The 20,459-nt window shown below is 39.7% G+C and overlaps 1 protein-coding gene across 1 annotated transcript in view; it reads left to right on the forward strand.

Annotated features, from left to right (window-relative positions):
- Positions 1-20,459, forward strand: part of Slc9a7 (solute carrier family 9 member A7) — a 171,008-nt gene that overhangs the window by 67,920 nt on the left and 82,629 nt on the right. Inside the window, exons 2-3 of the mRNA XM_052734311.1 lie at positions 12,416-12,615; positions 14,262-14,339. Coding sequence (XP_052590271.1) covers positions 12,416-12,615; positions 14,262-14,339 — 278 coding nt within the window. The remainder of the gene's footprint in view (positions 1-12,415; positions 12,616-14,261; positions 14,340-20,459) is intronic.

Consider the following 20,459-nt stretch of genomic DNA (forward strand, 5'->3'; position numbering starts at 1 on the left):
AAGAACCCTCCCTCTTCCACATGATTGCTCTATTACGATTTGGATAATGTTTAATGGTAAACATGGTTAGGGTACCTAGGGTAGGAAGAGGGTTCCAGGAATGGATTCGGAGGAAAGGTTGGTTTGTTTTGAAATGTAGTTGGTGTTTAGCTGAAGAACCTTTTTTTTCTTCTTTTTTTCCAGACAGGGATCATTCTTCTACCTTAGCCTCCTGTGTTGTGGGATTACAGATGTGTGTCACCATGTTTAGCTTGCTCTCTCCCTCTCTGTATGTGTGTGTGTTTAATCATATGAATGTCTATCTTGACTGTAGTCAGATATTCACAGTTTTAGCTGTTAAATAAAAGAACTAACAATGTGCAGATTTTCTGTTGTACTGTCTGCAAACCTAGCCAGCTACCCATGGGGAGGAGAGGTCATAGACCCTAGAGAAAAACCTACTACTGACACTTTCCTAAGCCAATATTATTTTCTGACTGCACCCTAAGTGCATATCCCTATGCCCACAGGTAAGTGTAGCTCTCGCCCCTCATCAAAGAAATATATATGTATTGTTTCTCAGTACTTAAAAGGTCAAACCTTTTAAACCTTAAACCTTAAAAGGTCAGAGTTCTTAAAGTGTATAAATGTACCCACATTAGTAGCTCAAGCATCCTGCAAAATAAGTCATGGCCTAGATTAAGTACCCATATCCATATCTCAGGCTTAAGAGAAAGAAAAGCATCTTTGAAAGCTAGTTTTTTAAAAATAAAGATATATTTATATTCTATGTACTTCCACATCTTAAATTAATAAAGACTGTATCAGTAAGCATTTTTGAACATTTAATATACCAGATACTTTCATGTGCTAAAGATACAGATGAAAATTCATAATTTATTGTGTAAAACTTGTTTTGGAATGTGTATACATTGTGGAATGGTAAAATTGAGCTAATTTGTGCATCACATCATACACTTGTCACTTTTTGGTGGTGAAAACGCTTAAACAGTACTCTCAGTAATTTTAAAGGGTATAATACACTAAGTATCTGACTCTTCAGATTGTACACTTCCTGAGAGCTGAATACTGTAGGTGGAGTTTTCTTGTCCTGCAGCCACTCTCAAATAAACACACTGAGGCTTATAGTAATTCTAAATGATCAGCCAATAGCTTAGGCTTGTTGCTAACTAGCTCTTACAACTTAACCCATTTCTGTTAATCTATGTGCTGCCCTGAGGCTCATGGATTTTTAGTCTATTCCATTTTGTGTGTCTGACTGGTTCTCCATCTGGCTGGTGACCCTTCTGACTCTGCCTTTCCTCATCCCGTCATCCTCAGTTTGGCTTTCCCACCTAACTTTATCCTGTTCAGCCATTGGCAAGTTAGCTTGTTTATTAAACCAATCATAGTGACATATATCCATACAGTGTGCAGAAGGATTATTCCACAGAAGAATACTTGTTATCTGTCCATTTTCTTGGACCTTACACCAAAATATTTTGGATGCCTGAATGAGTGATTAAAAAATAGTCATTCATCCATATGTAATAAAAGAAGGAAAAAGAGAAGGAAGACAATAGGGATTATATAAGGTATCTATTTTATTACTTTAATCTCATCATTGTACATTGTGTGTGTGTGTGTGTGTGTGTGTGTGTGTGTGTGTGTGTAAGAGAGAGACAGAGACATAGAGATAGAGAGGTGTGCACACCACTGTGTTCATGTGGAGGTCAGAGAAAAATTTGGTGAGTTGGCTCTCATCTTCCACTTTGTGAAGCTAGCATGGGCTTTATTGTGTGCAGACTTCACTCTAGGCTAGCTGGCCTATGAGTTTCCAGGTGATTCTCCTGTCTCTGCCTCCCATCTCCCTCTAGCAAGGCTGAGATTACAGATGTACACCATTGCATCTGTCTTTTTATGTGGGTTTCAGGGATCAAATTCAGGTTGTTAGACTTGAAAGGCTTGACCATTTCCTGGTAAACCAACTCCCTGGTGTATGTATGTTTTTTGTCAGAGATGGCTTTGAAGTCTTAATGTAGCCAGGATGGCATTAAATTTTTGATTATCCCGCTTCTACCTCCTTAGTGACTGGATATCAGACATGTACTACTACACTTAGTTTATGTTAATGAACTCAAGGCTTCAAGCATGCTAGGCAAGCACTCTTAACAATTGATCTATAGCTCCCAAGCTATGTGTAGTAGGCAAAACTTGGGCTATGATATCTGATCTATTTCATAGGCTGTGACTGTGGGCTTTGTGCATATGTGTGGCTCCTATGCACTTTGCAGGTAGCAGCTTTCATGTAATGGAAAAGTTGAACTTTCAGGGGGGTATCAATGAGATTTCATTTGAGAATATTTGTGATTTAAAGACACTAGTTTTCCTGGTTTATATTTGTTGTCCAGGTGGCATTGTCTTTATTTTAAATTTATAGAAATGAATTCCAGAATTCAGAAATGTCTCCTCATGGCACCAACTTCCTTTAATATACATTTGAGTGTAATGCTGCCTCTATCCAATTGCCACTCAACAGATTTTCAACACCAAGTACACCAGATACTTAAATGTGCAGAGGAGAATTCAGTAGATACCTCCCTCTGCCCCCTATGGAGCTGACATTTGGGCCAGTTAGGCAAACAGACTATGAAAATCTCCTAAGAAAGGGTGGTATGTTTATCAGGGAACTATGCAGCACAGTGAGAGTACAGTGCTGTGGTACCTAACCTAGGGAGTCAGAGAAGGCCTCCTGGAGAAAGTGACACTTACACACAGTGACCCAGTGGAAAAATGACAGTAACATTAAATTTAAATGTACCACCTAAATAGTTAACCTTAGTCACTGCTTCAGTCATCTTTATGTCACTCTGTGTTTGTTCTAGGATTCTGAAGGATTTAGGCTTATGTAAAGTATGTGGCCTGTCAAACCTCTATTGTGAAGCCTTTGAAATAAAATATAATACACATTGCTACTTTTACATTGGTTCTACTTCCCTTTAAGAAATCTTAATGACAATTTCAGAACTTGAGAGACTAAGGCAGGAAGAATCTGAATTTGAGACCAGCTTGGACTACATAGTAAGTTTGAGGCCAGCCCACTAGCAGGCATGTCCAACCTGTGGTTCAATAGCTGCTTGCATCTCAGGATAACTACAAATGTGAGCTAACACAAACTCCTAAACTTATTTAAAACATGATGAGATTTTTTGGTGTAATTTTTGTAACTTGATTGTACAGTTCTTGAGTATGAACTTGGTGGAAGACAATGTCATGTTACAATGTCAAAAGTTTGGACATCCCTATAAACATACAACCTTGTTTCACAGAGATTTGAATGGAAAAACCTAGACTGGCAGCACTGGAAGGAATTGTGGCTGCATTACCAAGACTCACTATTTATACTTGTTGTCTTTTTTTAAAACTCACATATTGTAAATGTCATTTTATGTATGCCTTTTGGTTTAATTAGTGAGTCCACAACCATAGTCCAGTTTTAGACTATTGTTCCAGCAGAATCCCTTCGGCACTAGCCTCTGGCCATCACTACACTTTCCATCTCTATGAATATGCTTATCCTAGGCACTTCATAGAAGTGGAATTACACAGCATGTTTTCATTGATGGGTTTCTTTCACTGAATTTAAGTTCTCAGTTCCATTCATGTTGTAGCATATGTCAGTAGTCCACCCCCTTTCCCGCTAGATGAATATACCATATTTTGCATATTCATTCCATCAGTGGTGGGCATTTTAATTGTTTCCATTTGGGAACTACCATTTTATATAAGGAATTTGAGTACTCTGAGATTTTTGGTATCTGTAGCCATGTCCTGGAATCAATCCCTCATGATACCAAGGGTGTAATCTCATGGTAAAAGGATTAGAAAAGAGCTATTCTCCAAGGTCTACCTAATGTTTGGCTGTGGGTCTCTGCATCTGTTTCCATCAGTTGCTGGGTGAAGCCTCTCTGATGACAGTTGGACAAGGCACCAATCTATGAGTATAGCAGTATATCATTAGGAATCATTTCATTGATGTTGGTTTTTTTGTTTTGTTTTTTTGTTTGTTTGTTTTTTGCCAGTCGTGTTTGATTTTTATCCTAGGTCTCTGGGCTATCCCACCTCTGGGGAATCCTGCAGAAGACAGGGAGGAAGGATTGTAGGAGCCAAAGGAGTCAAGGGCACCACAAGAAAACCCAGAGAATCAACTAACCTGGGCTCATGGGGGCTCACAGAGACTGAACTGACAACCAGGGAGCCTGCATGGGACTTACCTAGGCCCTCTCCATATATGTTACAGTTGTGTAGCTTGGTCTTCTTGTGAGACTCATAACAATGTGAGCAGGGGCTGTCTCTTAACTTTGTTGCCTTTTTTTGGGACTTTTTGTCCTACCAGATTCCCTTGTTCAGTCTTAATGGGAGAGGAGGTGCCTAGTCTCCTATTAGATGCAACTTGATATACCATGGTCGGCTGACATCTGTGGGAGACCTGCCCTTTTCTAAAGAAAAACAGAGGAGGAGGAGTGAATGGGAGGGGGAAAAGGGGAGGTAGGTGGGAGGTAGTGGGAAGAAGAGGGAGGGGAAACTGCTGTTGGGATGTAAAAATGAAAAAAATAAAGAACAAAGGAAAGCAACAGTTCTCATTTCTAGATGTGCATAGGAACTGGACTAAAAACCAAAACAAGCAAAAACTCCAAACTTATAGCCCAGACCAAAAGATCAGAAGCTATATGGAAGACTAGCTAGCTGATTCCCCAGGTGACGCTGAATACCACAGCTTAAGGCAGTATTTTATAAATGTGATGGATAATTACACTTATATTATCTCTTGTAATTGTGATATGAGATCTGGATAAAATGAATGTAGGGACATCATAGCTATTCCTTAGGTGTGTAGGAAACAAAAAGCAGAGGGCTTTTCAGTGGACAAGTAGTTAAGGATCTATGGCCCTGTTCGTGATGTGTTTCAGATCTGATGGCCAAAACTAGATCTCAAGCAATTCTGAAATATCACCCGAATTTAAGTGAGCTGAACATTTTGCATAAATTGAATAATAAAACCAATGGTGTGTGACTCTTATATCAGGTTAAACCTTTTAAAAATAGAATGGACAATTATTTACTATTTAAATGGAATATTTTTGTATTGAGTATTTTATTTTTTAATATATTTTGATCATATTCTTTCTCCTTTCCCAACTCATCCCAGATCTTCCCCACCTCCCTACCGACCCAACTTAGTATTCCTAATAACTCTTAAATGGGAATTTTTAATAGTATATTATTGACTTCATGCAGCCCATCTTCCTTATAGTCTTTAATTCTGTGGGTGTATGTGTATGTATACATACATGTTCCTCATATAGGTGTGTGCACATGTACACATTGGTGCATGTGGAGACAGCAGAGGTGGTTGTCAGGTGTTTTTTTCAATTGCTCTCCACATTTGAGACAAGGTCTCACTGAACCTGGACCTCATCAGTTGCTAGGCTGGCTGTATGGCCAATGAGCTCCAAGGTTCCACCTGTCTGTTCTTTCCTCCCCTGCCTCCGTTCTGGTATTACACAGATTTGCTGTTTCACCTGGCTTTTATATGAGTGTTGGGGGATCTAAAATCAGGTCCTCATGCTTGCACAGCAAGCACTTTACTGACTGAACCATCGCCACAGCCCTACAGTCTTTTAGTTCTTCTATAGAGAATAATCTTGCTTGTAGGAAAACTGGTAGAGTTGCTTATTTCTGTTTGTTTGCCATGTCAGAGTGCTGCATACTGATGCATCATATGGTTATACCATTTTATTACTGACTTTGGCCTGCATGTTTTTCTGTGTGAGGGTATCAGGTCCCCTGAAACTCAAGTTATAGACAGTTGTGAGCTGCCATGTGGGTGCTGGGAATTGAACCCAGGTCCTCTGGAAGAGTAGTCATTTCTCTTAACCGCTGAACCAACTCTCCAGCCCTATTACTGACTTTTATGTGTTTTGATAAATCCCTAGGACAATCTTCTAAAATAAAGATCAGCATTTATAGAGAATTATGCCTCAATATTCTCCTCTGACCAAAACCCTTTAGAATGGTAAATTCTTATACAAATATTCTTTTTATTAACACTCATGAAGCTGCTTGGGGGCAGGCAAATAAATTATGGCATCTGGCCCCTCCATTGGACAGAATGACTTCAATAAGAGAGAACCCTACTCTGCTCCAGCCCACACATCATCTCTCCTTCCAAATTCCTGATTCTCTAATATGTGGTATCTTTATAACAATTGAGATAATGTAAGGAAAGTGATTCATCCAAAATACTTGTAGAAAAACAGCACCAGGGCAGCAGTTGGTACTTTGCAAAGGATTTTGGCACAGTGCACTCATTTCTTCCAACAGCCAGATCTTAGGAGGGAATAGTGGAGGTACCTTGCTTTGCATGGCGACTGAGGCCTAAGTGTTGCAACACACCTAGGACTCCTGTGGAGCCCACAAAATTCTCCTTTCTGCTGCCTAATAGAGCATGTTGTTAGGGTGGGTGATCCACGGCAACAAAATTAGACAAAACTGTTAAAAATAACAATGTAAAAATCTATGAAAGTGGACAAATAACAAATTGGGGAACATGTATTAAAGAAATCTGCTGAACCTTAGCAAGTACAATGGTTGCCTGTAGCTTTTAGCCTAGAGATGACATCTATCTCCCCAGATATGTGTAACAAAAGACTTACTCTGGGCAAGTGGAGGAGACTGTGATAACTCTCAGTTACTACTCCCCCTCCCCCAACCTGTATCAGTGATTAGTACAGCTGTATAAGTACCAGAGCGAATAGAAGATGACATTGAAAAGAGTCATAACAATCCATTCTCAAAACCAAAGTCTTGTCAACCACCCCTAACCCTGAAAAGTGATGGCTACTGCTGGTTTCCATTGGGTTCTTTTTTGTTGAATTTGACATGTAGGTTGAGCATACCTAAACTGAAAACCTGAAATCTAGGATCTTTTGAGTGCTGACATGACAAGTAAAAAAAGATTTGGATAGTAAATTTTGGATTCCAGATTAGGGATGCTCAATTGGTAAAGTCTGTGCAAGAATCCCCAGTCAAATGACTCTGAAATCAGAGACACCTCTAGTCCCAAGCATTTCAGGTAACACATTCTCAACCTATAGTTATTTCTACTCCCCTCCTCCGTGTGTGTGTGTGTGTGTGTGTGTGTGTGTGTGTGTGTGTGTGTGTGTGTATGCACGCACATGCATGTACACACATGAGAGTACACATGTGTGAGTATAGACATATGTGCATGGTGTACACATGGATGCCAGAGGACAATCTAGGGTGTGGTTCTTTGCTTTCTACCTTGTCTGTGGCAAGGTCCCTTGTTTGCTGCCATATATGCCAGATTAGCTGGCCCATTAGCTTTTTGGGATTTTCCTTGTCTCTTCCCATCTCATTGTAAGAACATTGGATATCACTATTTTCAAATGCTTTGTGATTTGATGCTTTCTTACTCTGTCAAATGAAGCTTTAGAACTTGGAACAACCCTTATTATATTCTACACAGTTAAATGGTAGTTGCCAAACCAAGTTGGTGATCCTTTACCCTCAGTAGCATGCATAAGGGATGTTCTCATTCACTAGAGAACAATATATTCATGAACTTGTTCCCATCCTGCTTTTAATAAAATCCTTTTTTTTTTTTTCAAGACAGTGTTTCTCTGTGTAACCCTGCCTGTCCTGGAACTTGCTCTGTAGACCAGGTTGGCATTGAACTCGGAGATCTACCTGCTTCTGCCTCCCAAGTGCTGGGTTTAAAGGCATGCACCATCACCATTAACAGCCCAGTTAATAAAGTCTTATTAATATCGACATTTTTATAATGTAGCTGGTGGATGGCTGTCTAGAATTACACTTCTCCCCATGTCTACTTGTTCACTTATTCTCTCTCAAAAGCCTCAGTCACAAAATAGAAACTGGCTCCGCGCTAATGGGGGTTGGCATCTTTATGACCTTCTGGAATTTGCACTCACACTTGGCTCATATTCCTTCCTCATTTTACCAAATTTTAGATGAGCACATATTTAAATATCCATCCATTTATATGTCTGTCTATACATGTTCACAGTCCTTTGGTTATATCTTAAAATTGGAAGAGCTGGCAGTTGTATACCATTGATAGAGTTGGGAAGTAGGTTTTGCTCATACCCACAAGTTAAAGTCTTGAATTTTTGTTCTTTTGAGTTTACCATTTGCTTTCAGTGACATAAAAACGTCAAAGTAATTCTATCCATATTTGCTTTCTGTAAAAGTTGAAATTAAATTATTTCCTGAAGTTAGTCATATGCCTGTGAAATCAGTGGCCATCCATTTCTCCTCAGCTGGTGTCTACTGTGCTGTTTTTCCACAGACGTATTTATTATTTCTGTAATCTGGAGCACTGTGTTGTTGAGCCAGTCGGATCAGTGCCTTTGTGGCTCTCTGCATTGTTTGGGGTGTGTGTGTGTGTGTGTGTGTGTGTGTGTGTGTGTGTGTGTGTGTGTGTACCGAACTTTCTGAGCTTTAAACAGAATCCCTTACATGTTTTAACTCTTTGCAGTTCTGGTCTTTTCACAGTTTTATATCAGAGGATGTCTTCTGATCCAGCAAATGAATTAGGCTGTTCATGTTGTCTCCAGATTTTTAAAAAATAATTTCTTCAAACACAAAACAAAGCAACAACAAAAAGTCCTCTATAGTTCGTTATCCTGTTCTTTGTTCAATTGGAAAATGCTCATTGTGAACTTAGTATCATGGCATAGAGTGTGATGGTGGTAAATAGAAATCTAAACTGAGAGTTACTCAGAGTGTAGCATGAGTTAGCAGTGTACTGTGGGGCTTGGTTAGGTCAAATTCTCAGGATGGGGCTAACCATTTACGTTTGCTGTGGTTGTTTATGCTGCTATGTTTAAAAATAACATCATTTCTTTTACTGTTTCCCTTTGTTCATATGGGTGCATTGGGCCCAGAGCAGAGAAAGTAAGATTTTCTAAATTTAAACACCAACATTCAGCATCTGCTATTGAATCTAGACATTTCCTGGAATTAAAGAATTCGTATAAAACTGTATGCCTCTTTTTTAAAAGGTTTATTTTACACACACACACACACACACACACACACACACACACATATATATATATATGACAGAGAGAGAGGGAGGGGGAGGGAGAGAGAGGGAGGGAGGGAGAGGAGGGAGGGAGGGAGGGAGAGAGAGAGGAGAGAGAGAGAGAGAGAGAGAGAGAGAGAGAGAGAGAGAGAGAGAGAGTGTAAGTACTTGTGGAGGCCAGAAGAGGCCACTGAATACCCTGGGGCTGAAGTTGTGTTGTGAGCTGCCTGAAGACAATATGAGTTTTGGGAGTAGACCTTGGATTCTCTGGAAAAGAAGAATGTGCTATTAATCACTTGGCCATCTCTCCAGACCGTAGACCTCTTCCTTTGTCAGTATTCATTGTGAGGACCTAGGAGAGTGCAGCTTACTTTCTTCATTAGCTCAGCTAATGAGATTAATGAAGTCAAGAAACAGTAATGTAAAGCAAGTTTTAATGTAAGCAGTTTCTGTAAATACTGTGTTTTGGTTTTTGTTTATGAACATGTTTAATATAAACTGTGACAGGTCACTTTTTTAAGGCAGTATAGATCATTGTGTATCATGACACATGCTCAAGAGCTGTGGACCTGCTTTCTCAAGTAAAACTTCATCAGAACATAACTGTCAGATCAAGGACTGAAATGAGGCTAAAAAGACATATAAAGATCTGGACAGCAAAGCCCTGAGAGCACCAAGTAGTCCCCACCTCCTGCTCCCAGTGCTACCAGCAGCCTTGGAAGGAAGTACTGTTGCCATAGCTGATCTTAGTCATTTTCAACATGACCTCAACCATGAGCAACATGATTGAGGCACTCAGCATGGCACGATGGGCACAAAAATGTCACTGTAATGAAAGTTTGCAAACAACAAGATGGTTCCATATAACAGGCATATGGTTCTGGGGAGGTGGCTCAGTGGGCAAAGCAAGTGTGAGGATCTGAGTTCAAATCCCCAGAATCCACATGAAAGCTGATTGTGGTGGTATATCTGTAATCCTAGTGCTTCTGGAGATGAGAGGTGGAGACAACAAATTTCCCAGAACCTTACAGGCCAGCTAGCCTGCTGAATGCAGCAACAAAAAGAGAGGTCTCATCTCAGACAAAGTAGAAGGCAAGGACTGATACCTGAAGTTGTTCCCTGATCTCCATGCATACCCCTGCATTCACACAGACACACAGACACACAGACAGAGATAGACATATATGGTTTCACTCACAGGATACCAATAGATGTAACTTGTTGACTATATTGTCACAGAGAAGAATAACCCCCAAGGAACATCCTTGCAACAAAGAGGATAGAACATTTGTGGAGTTCTGCATTGTTAGAGAAAGGGTGTACAGGCAGCAAAGATGCAGGCCCTGGTAGAGTTCTAATGGTGGGATCTAAATGCATAGCACATTGTAACCATAAGAGAGATTATCTGTGGCATGGGACCTTGCACATGGTCATCAGAAGAAGGAGCAAAATAATGTAAATGGGCCTATGTGACTTTTCTTCACCTTAGATAGGGCTCTGGTAATGGGCCAAAGAAACAATTCTACTGGTGTAACTTAGTGAACCAGTGAGTTTAATTGGGGGTTATTTATAGGATCATAAATGAAAGGGTTACCTATACGAGCATGGGCAACTTAGAGACAGCTGCACCACTGAAGAAGAGTGCCCCACACCCCGAAATTATTATAGATATCCTGGTGGGGGAGCAGCTTCCATAAGGGTGTGTTTGTTGGCCTAATTTTGTGAGGATCTTGTGTGAGTAATCACAGCTGCTCTGATTTCAAGTTGGCAATATCCATATCACACCTGGAGGACAGAGTTCCACTGCAAAGGGATTGTTCACTGCCCCTAGGACCGACTAGGAAGCACTAGGACCAACTCTACACATGACTTACTTCCTGGTTCATGCAGAGGACCCCTAGATGTTTATCAGGGTTCTCACAGCCTCCTATGAGGGAGAGTTGATAGAGACTGATAATGTTATCAGACCTTTTTGCCGGAGCAGCAATGAAGATCAGGAAAATAAAAAGATGTGACCAGCAGCCACCTTGCTGTAGGTAACTCACAACTTCACTTACCAGCAGATACTCAGAAGGCCTGAACCAAGATAGCATGATAGTGCCAGCTGAGGAGCATGTTCCCAAGGCTGAGCAGAGCAGAGCTGAGCAAATTCTGGCTGGCCATCTCTGCTGTCATCTGATTTGGCACTGGATGTGAAGAAACAAATGGAAATTCATCCATAAGACCTGGCTAGAAGATTAACAATGAAGAAGTACTTGTCTTTTGCCTGTTTTCCAGATAACTTGAAGCATTTGCATTATGGACTTCTTCATTTTCTTTAGATAACTTTTTGATAATGATAAACATGCTTTTTAAAATTAAGTCTGACTTTTCTTATTCCTTTAAGGTTTTAAGGTTGTTTCACAGTTGGTCAGAATGAGATTATTAAGAACACTGTTTTAAATGTGTAGACTCAAAAAGCAGCTCCCTGGCCCCTGAATCATGACTACTTAAACTTACACTGCAACATTTAGCCTCCCAGTGGGTATAATTACTTTCTCCATGATCCTCAGTGCTTGGAATGACCTAAGAAAAACTATTTCTTTTTCCCTCTTTTTTCTCTGGTGTGTGGCAAAGCATGTTACATTTATAGCAACTAAAAATTCCAGTGGCTTGGTCCTCCCTAGCAGATGGCAGCAGGACTGGTTTGAGGGATGCTCTAGGGAAAACAAAGGCTTAGTAGTTCTTCCTTATTCTGTTCAGGGCAGAAAATGTCACATTTTTTCTCCACCTCATACTTCTCTACTAAAAGCCTGAGAAATGAGACATGAAACTGTTCATGGGGCCATATTAACCACTGTTCTCTTTAATCCTTCCAGTGACTGAGGGACTTAAATCATCAGGGTTATCACTTCTATACTTTCTGTTCTGCCACATAACTGGCTTTTGTAAAGTTCAACTATGATTTTTATTAATGTTTAAAACTCTAGGATAGGCAATCTGGAAATCTCAGCATCTGCCCAGAGGTAGTAGATTGAGAAGAGGAAGAGAGAAAGCCATGCCTTTTTGAGTTAGGCATGGAAGTTGGGCAAGCAGCCACATGGCAAAAGGGAGGTAGGTTCGAGTGAAAAAGAATACCAGAGAAAGCATACTTAGACTCATGCCAGTATCTGAAAGAGAGAAACAAAAAAGAAAAGGGAAAATGGCTTTTCTGAGTTATTCAGAAAAGTGGACAGGTTTAGCCCAGCTGCATGGCTGCACCTCCATAAATGACTGTATAGTAAATCAGGACTGATTTTTCTTTTTATGTGTGACACCCTATTTCAGGGCTCATTGTTGGAGTGATCCTGAGGTATGGAACCCCTGCTACCAGCGGTCATGACAAGTCACTCAGCTGTACTCAGGAAGACAGAGCCTTTAGCACCTTATTAGTGAATGTCAGTGGGAAGTTCTTTGAATACACTCTGAAAGGAGAAATCAGCCCTGGCAAGATCAACAATGTGGAGCAGAATGACATGCTGCGGAAGGTGAGCTGTGAGCTGGTACCACGGCTGTCTGGGACAAGGTTGTTGATTCCCTGGCTTCATCTTTTTTTTTTTTTTTTTTCGAGACAGGGTTTCTCTGTGTAGCTTTGGAGCCTGTCCTGGAACTCACTCTGTAGACCAGGCTGGCCTTGAACTCACAGAGATCCGCCTGCCTCTGCCTCCCAAGTGCTGGGATTAAAGGCATGCGCCACCACCGCCCCAGCTTCCCTGGCTTCATCTTGACCTTGAGAGAAATCCTTCCCAACTGTTGGAACATCAGTTACATTCTTGGCTCACAGTGTTCTAGGGTGCTTGTGCGTCAGGATGAGGAGAAGGAAGAGCCAAATTGTACCTTTGTTGCTTCAGCCTTCTGACTGTCTTAACTGGCTAGGATCTATAGACATGGGCTGTTGTCTGTGGAACATGTTTGCATATCCCTCTTGCCCTGTTTTCTCTTAACCTTGCTGAGGCTTAGAAATGAATTATAAAATAATATTAATTTCCCTTTTAGCTTAGTCAGTATTCTGAACTACAATTCTTCGTTCTTCATGGCTTTCTACACATAGTCTGCAAATATTTGACTGCTTAAACTTATTAATGACTGATGCCAAAGACTTACCTAATCTTCAAAAGAAGAAAGGCTTGTTTTAGAATTTAAGTCCAAGCATTGTTTTCTAATTAAAAAAAATCCATTTTATTTTCTTTTGTGATAGTGTCTTAAAATGTAACTCAGGCTGATCTCAAATTTACAGTCTTCCTGCCTCAGCCTCCTGAATGCTAGAATTATAGGCATTCTTCACTATGCATGGCTCAAGCATTGTTTTTCATTTGATTATGGAGCAGCAAAAATGCTTCAGGAAAAAAAAAGATTATGTGTCTCTCATGTGGGTGATTTCTGGGATAGGCAAGAAATCAGTATTAAAAGATTTATTCATGTGGGTAGATTAATTGACTTTTATTTCAGTTAATCATTTTAAATATTTAGCCTACCCGTTCCTCCTCCTAAAAAGGTTAGCATGTTTAGAAATGCTTAGTTCCTTTGGCTGTACTATGATTGGCTGTGTAGAAATGTCAGTGTGAGTTCCTTATATCAACAACTGATTTCAGTCTCTGTAGAGTTACTGAACTTCTGTTGATGATCAGGAAGCTGCAGACCTCATTGGTAACTTTGGCTAGGCCACATGAAATATTTCAGAAGGCTGTTCACTCAAAAGAGGCTTAAATATAGTAGAATTACATCTATAAAGGATCACATAAATAGTCTGGGAAGTTAATAAAAACTCATGACAGCGTTTTTATTGCAATTAAGCCTTCATGAATGTGTGATAAAAATCAAAATGTTTTTATTTTCTGTTGAAAAACATTGGCAGCAGCTTTCTGTGAATTTCTGAAATTGCCTCAAACTGTTGTGACTTAATATGTATTAAGACAGAACACTGGAATCTTATTTAGAAGTGCTGGGGGAGGGGGAGATGGAGAGGGAGAACATGCCAGTCAGTAGGGAAATTGTGGCTTCATTGCTGTAATTATTTAACACATTAGTGGCTTTTGTTCTAAATAGGCACTTTAGTCAATGGCTTTCAATATTAAATAAATATTATCAGTTTATCTTTAGCAAAAATTTAACGTTTTTCCTTTTAAACTTTCAGGTAACATTTGATCCAGAAGTATTTTTCAACATTCTGCTGCCTCCAATTATTTTCCATGCTGGATACAGTTTAAAGAAGGTATGAACATTTTGCCAATAATTTAAGAGATTTCTTAAGAATCTCAGTGTTAATTGACTTAGATAATTTTCTAGTTTTCCCCTTAAACACTCAGCTTTCTGTGTTCTGTACCCACTCAGAGACCATAGGTGGCTCATCATCAGGGACTTTAAAACCTAGAGCTCTTCCATACCACCAGTAGAAATGTAACATTGTATAGCCACTTTGGCAAGCAAAGTGATAGTTTCTTGTAAAACTGAAGTCAAACTTGTCTTAAGGCCTAACTACTTCACTGCTGAGGATTTCTTGAAGAGAAAGTAAATTTATGTTCACACAAAAATCTATGCCTCATTCTTCATACTATCCTATTTGTAAGACAAAACCAAAAATCAACCAAAATGTCTTCCTGTAGGTAATGGTTAAACAAACTGTAGTAAATCTACACCATAGAAAAATGCTCAGCTTTCACATGGAAAAAAATGTTTGATGTACAATCTGGATAGACTTATAAGGAATTACGCTGAGTCACATAATCCAGATTCAAGGTTATATGCTGTATTATTTTATTTATGTAGCATTACAGAAATGACAAAATTATATAGCTAGAGAACAAATTCATGGTTGCTTGGATTAGGCATGATGGAAAAGTAGAGTTTGGGGAGAGAGACCACAAGGGACATTTTTGTAGTCATGGAATATTTCTGTATGTTAAACAGTGTTTTTGTGGTGCCAAGGATGGGATGCAGAGCCTTGCATAGATGCTAGATGAGTGGTATACTCCAGGCCAGTTCTGTATCTTGACTGTGGCAGTAGTTATACAGTCTGCACATGTGATAAAATTACATTGACATTGTACCAATGTCAGTCTCCTGGGTTTGGATACTTTCCTATAGTTACACATGATGCAGTCAGTGGGGGAAAGTGGATGAAGTGTACACAAACCCTTACTATACTGTCTTTGCAACTTCAGGAAATCCATTGTTAGTCCAAAAATAAAAAAGTTTAAAAAAACTTAACTATCCCCCTTATTGAGGATTATTGAGGATTATTGAGGATTATTGTACTTGATGGCATCTTAAGCCCAAACTGCTGTTTATTTGAAAAACCAAATATGTTTACAAAACATAGGTAAATCTCTCTCTCTCTCTCTCTCTCTCTCTCTCTCTCTCTCTCTCTCTCTCCTCTCTCTCTCTCTCTCTCTCATTGTGGGAGTATTGTGTGAAGATTATCTCCCCAAAGGCCTTCTTAGGACAGCAGCCTATTTCAGCTCCAAAGGAGGACTGGAGACAAACCTTCCAGGCCTAGAGAACAGAGAACAGAGATCTTGGCTGACAGTAAACATAGCATCTTTATGAACTAGAAAATAACTTCTAAATGGAGAAACTCTGGATAGATTAATTGGGAAAACTATATTAGGAACATAAGAGAGGGTATCACTATAGAATTTCAATCAATAATAAAGGAGTACTCAGAACAATTTTGTGCCAGTAAATTGTATGGGGAGGGAGAAGTCAATCTCAGGTGTGATTCTTCAGGTACCATACACTTCATTTATTTTTGAGACATGGTCTTTTACTGGCCTGAAACTCTCCAAGTAGGCTAGACTGGCTGGTTAGGGAGTTCCAGGCATCTGCTTTTATCAACCTCCTCAGCACTGGGATTACAAGTGTGCACCACCATGCCCACCTTTTCTTTTTCGTGTGTGTGTGTGTGTGTGTGTGTGTGTGTGTGTGTGTGTGTGGTGTGTCGTGTGTACACACGAGTATGCAGGTATATGTACCTGTTTGCACACATGCAGAGGCCAGAAGAGGATGTCAAATGTTTTCTTCTGGTGCTCTCTGTCTTGTTGCATTGAGATAGGGTTTTTCATGGAACCAGAAACTTACTGTTTGGCTAGGGTGGCTGACCAGCAAGATCTCATGAGCCTCTTGTCTTCTGCCTGCCAATGCTAGGGTTACAGGAACACACAGCTGTGCCCAGATTTTTCATGTGTGTTCTAGGGATTCAAATTCAGGTGCTTGTACTAGCAAAGCAAGAGATTTTACCCCTGAGCCATCTTCCCAGCCCCCCCCCCCCCAGCCTTTTGTTTTATGTGGATGTTGCAGATCATATCCAGGTCTTCATGCTTGTATCAGGAAGCACTTTATAGACTAAGGTGTCTTCCTAGCTCTTGTACTAGTAAATTTGACAAGTGACATGGGCAGATTCACAAATAAATAAAACTGACGAGATAATATAGAAAACCTAGACAGCTCTATATTAAACAAAAAACTGAATTAAGAATTAAAAACCTACTACAAACCTTACATGGCTTTATTAGTGAACTCTACCAAGCATTTAAGGAGGAAATAAAATCATCCCTGCAGAAGTTCTTTCAGAAAATAGAAGACAGAACACTTCTCAATTCCCTTTAGGAGAGGATGCCTGCCCAACAGACTAGATTTTCTGTCAAAGCTACTCCTTGGTTTTAAACCATTTATGGAGCATCAGTTAGGTACAGTGACTCAACATACTTATTTCTGTTTATATATCTATATGAATTTTCATGGAAACTATAAGAAAATAATGATGGTTGAACATAGACACAGGAGTTAACTCATGATTCAACAATTAGTTTATGATTCAAAGTCCCTGGCAAACATATTAGAGTATGAAGTTTAGCTCTTAGTAATGGTACTCCATAAGTACTTCATGAATTGAAGATAGAGACAGTGGCCTTTTAGCTACCAGTCTAGTCAGTCAGAGGTAAGGAGGATGAAATGGAGAGATCCTAGAAACTGCTGTGCAGGACAAGGGCTGCCTCATTCATTCACAGTATGGAGACTGGAGGAACAAGAACAGTTATATGCCTAGTACAAAAGGGCTAAGGTCAAAGTCAAGGTCAAACAAGTGTTCCTTTCATAGATCAAGTGAGCCCTCATTACTGCATCACTCCTGGGACAATAGAGGAACATCAGAGGGCTGGGCTGCTGGATACCTGAGGAACAGGAGGCCCTCTGTTTCTACACACACATTTCAGAATGTAGGAAGGTCCTGCAATTCATTGATGTTGAAAACACTCAGAATGATGAGTGCTGTAGGTGAGGGTATGCAGTCTATATAAAACTAAATCAAAGCTAGGTCTTCTCTGTTGAACTCCAGGTCCAGGGTTGCTCCTTTGTGCTACATTGCCTCTAGATGCAGGTTTTCCATCTAAAACATCCCAAACATACAAATTTTCCAAATTGTTTATATAGTTGTCAAAGTAATCTGAATCTTTGCATCATTTATTGACCCATAATAAATAGGAAATGGTTATTATAGGTATAATATCATTTTTACCCTCAGCGGAAAATTTGGGAACTTTTCTTTGGATCAAATGGGTGATGAATAATTTATTTTAAATAACTAATCTTAACATATAATCAAAGTCATAGTTGCTTTAAAATGAAAGCAAATCATAGGTTATGAAAGCCTCTCTAATGGTTGAAAACATTTTGGAAGAACCTTCCCTTCATCAGCTCTGTTTTCTTAAAAGAAACCCAAATAACAAGCTTTGTCTGTTACTAGTTTAACTTGTTTTTGACACTATAGTCTTCTGTGTTACCAACCATTAGTGTTTTTCTTTCTTAAACAGTACTTATAAAGTCACCAGGTAAATGGTTGATATTGTGCTTGCCATTTCTGATTGTATCTATTGTTGATTAAATGGGTAATAAATATTTTACCATTTAACTGATGGTATATGAGTAGATACATTTGGATCATTTGATACATGTATGTTCTGTACATCTCTGCAGACACTCATCTTTTTTCTACCTTGAAAAAGTTACTATTGGATTTACCCTTGATTTTGTGCCACTGTTTGTGTTTATAGGGCACTTGTATTGGAAAAATCATCTAGACAACTTTTCTGTGACCATCTCACACACACATATGCACACATGCACACACACACACACACACACACACACACACACACACACACACACACACATATACCACAGATGATGGGCTTGGGAGAGAATTGCTTCCCCAGCAGAGGAATGTAAGGTTGAGAATGATACATTACTAACTGGGATGTCCAATGGATTTCTCCAAAAGTGAACCTCCTTCTGGTCTGTGCTGGGCTTAGATTCTTGAAGACTTTACTTGGGCATGCCACTATCTCCTTTTGTTCCCTCTGCTTGTCATTCTGTGCCTGAGAGAGAAGAGCAGGGACCAAACATGACTATATTGTAGACACATAAAAAATAGGAAGAAAGGTCTAGTATTTAATTCAGTAACTCATGTCCTTCCCTTTTCTTCACAAAGCAGAGTAGTGGAAATTGAGAAAGTCATGCACCTGAAGTCCAGAGACTGGGTCTCCAGTTCCTGGTCATAGTTTTGTAAACCATGTAATAGAACCTTAGATTTTTCTCATGTAAGATGGTTCAAGAGCTGGATATGGCAGCTCATGCCTATAATCCCAGCACTGGGGAGGCTAAAGCAAGGGGACTTTCACTAGTTTAATGCCAGCCTGGGCTACAGGGTGAATTCCCCTGTCTAAAGAACAAAACAGCAACTGATAATTTAGCTCATTGGTAAAGCACTCATCTAACATTCACAAGATCCCAAGTCAATCTCCAGTATGGCCAAAACAAACAAACAAACAAACAAACAAACAAATTAGAATGAAACCCCACTGGGTTGCTGTGAGAATTGGATGAGCTTATATTTATGAAAATACTTTGTATATTATGAAATGTGCATTTAAGTGCTTATATAATATGCAAGCCAAGTGGCATATCTTTTCAAAATAAAAATTTAGTTCAGTAGGTTTGAATAAGAAATGAACAATTTGTGTGTGGTGGGGAAAGGAAAGATTGAGATTCTGTAATATATTATGAATGCATTTTTGTAGATTTACATTTCTGATTTTTGTGCTTTAGCTAGTATTGTAAATGTCAGTTCATCTAATCTGTGTTTCTATTAGCCCTGGGAATAATTGCTCATAGGAAAGCTGAGTGTTCCTACTCTAGTTGGCAGTGTGAACCTGGGAGAATGGAGCCTAAAAATGAGATAGACTAAAGTCTCATGCAACAGCCAACTTTATTAGAGCATCAGATAATTTATGTTCTGAGGGTTAACATGATGGCTAATATTATGCTAACTTGACACAAGCCAGAGTTATCTAAAAGGAGGTAACCTTGATTAAGAAAATGCCTCCATAAGATCCAGCATAAGGCATTTTCTAAAGTAGTGATCAATACTGGGAGGGCCCAGTCCATTGTGGGGGTGGCCACCCCTGGCCTGGTGGTCCTGGACTCTATAAGAAAGCAAACAGAGCAAGCCAGGGGAAGCAAACTAGTAAGCAGCACCCCTCCATGGCCTCTGCATCAGCTCCTGCCTCCAGGTTCTTGCCCTGTATGGGTTTCTGCCCTCACTGCTTTTAATGATGAACTGTTATATGGAACAGTGAGCAAAATAAACCCTTTCCTCTCCAATTTACTTTGGTCATGGTGTTTCATTGCAGCAATAGTAACCTTAACTAAGACAGTTAAGCAAGGTCACATGAGCAAAGTTTACATGACTTCAAGCTATATACAAATTCAAGGATAGGCCATGCTTGGAAAAATTTTTTTGAATAACAAAAGTAAGATAATGGATAATCTGAAGTAAACCCACTCCTGTTTACTACACCTGGGAGGGGCACAAAAGCACATTCCAAGAACAAACCAATGTTTAGAAGGAACAGAGGTCACAAGACTCTTGTCCTGTTTTCTTGGAGTTATCTCACAAGCTCTCAGAATTCTTCTCACACAGCTCCATTCTTAGACCATGTTCCAACACTGAGTACAAAGCACAAGTGTGCATGTGAGATTGCAATTTATATATGGATATGTCATCTGAATGACATTGGTCCTAGCATTTCCTCATATAAGCCCTTAATGGAACTTAAAAAAATCATTATAGCTCGGTGGTGGTGGTGGTGGTGGTGCATGCCTTTAATCCCAGCACTTGGGAGGAACAGGCAGGTGGATCTCTGTGAGTTCAAGGCCAGCCTGGTCTACAGAGCTATTTTCAGGACAGCCAAGGCTGTTACACAGAGAAATCCAGTCTCGGAAAAACCAAAAGAAAAAAATCATTATACTTTTATTTACTTTGGATGCCTGCACGTGT

Source organism: Peromyscus californicus, unplaced genomic scaffold, assembly GCF_007827085.1.
Source record: "Peromyscus californicus insignis strain IS unplaced genomic scaffold, ASM782708v3 Scaffold_10__1_contigs__length_136768540, whole genome shotgun sequence".
Lineage (NCBI taxonomy): Eukaryota > Metazoa > Chordata > Mammalia > Rodentia > Cricetidae > Peromyscus > Peromyscus californicus.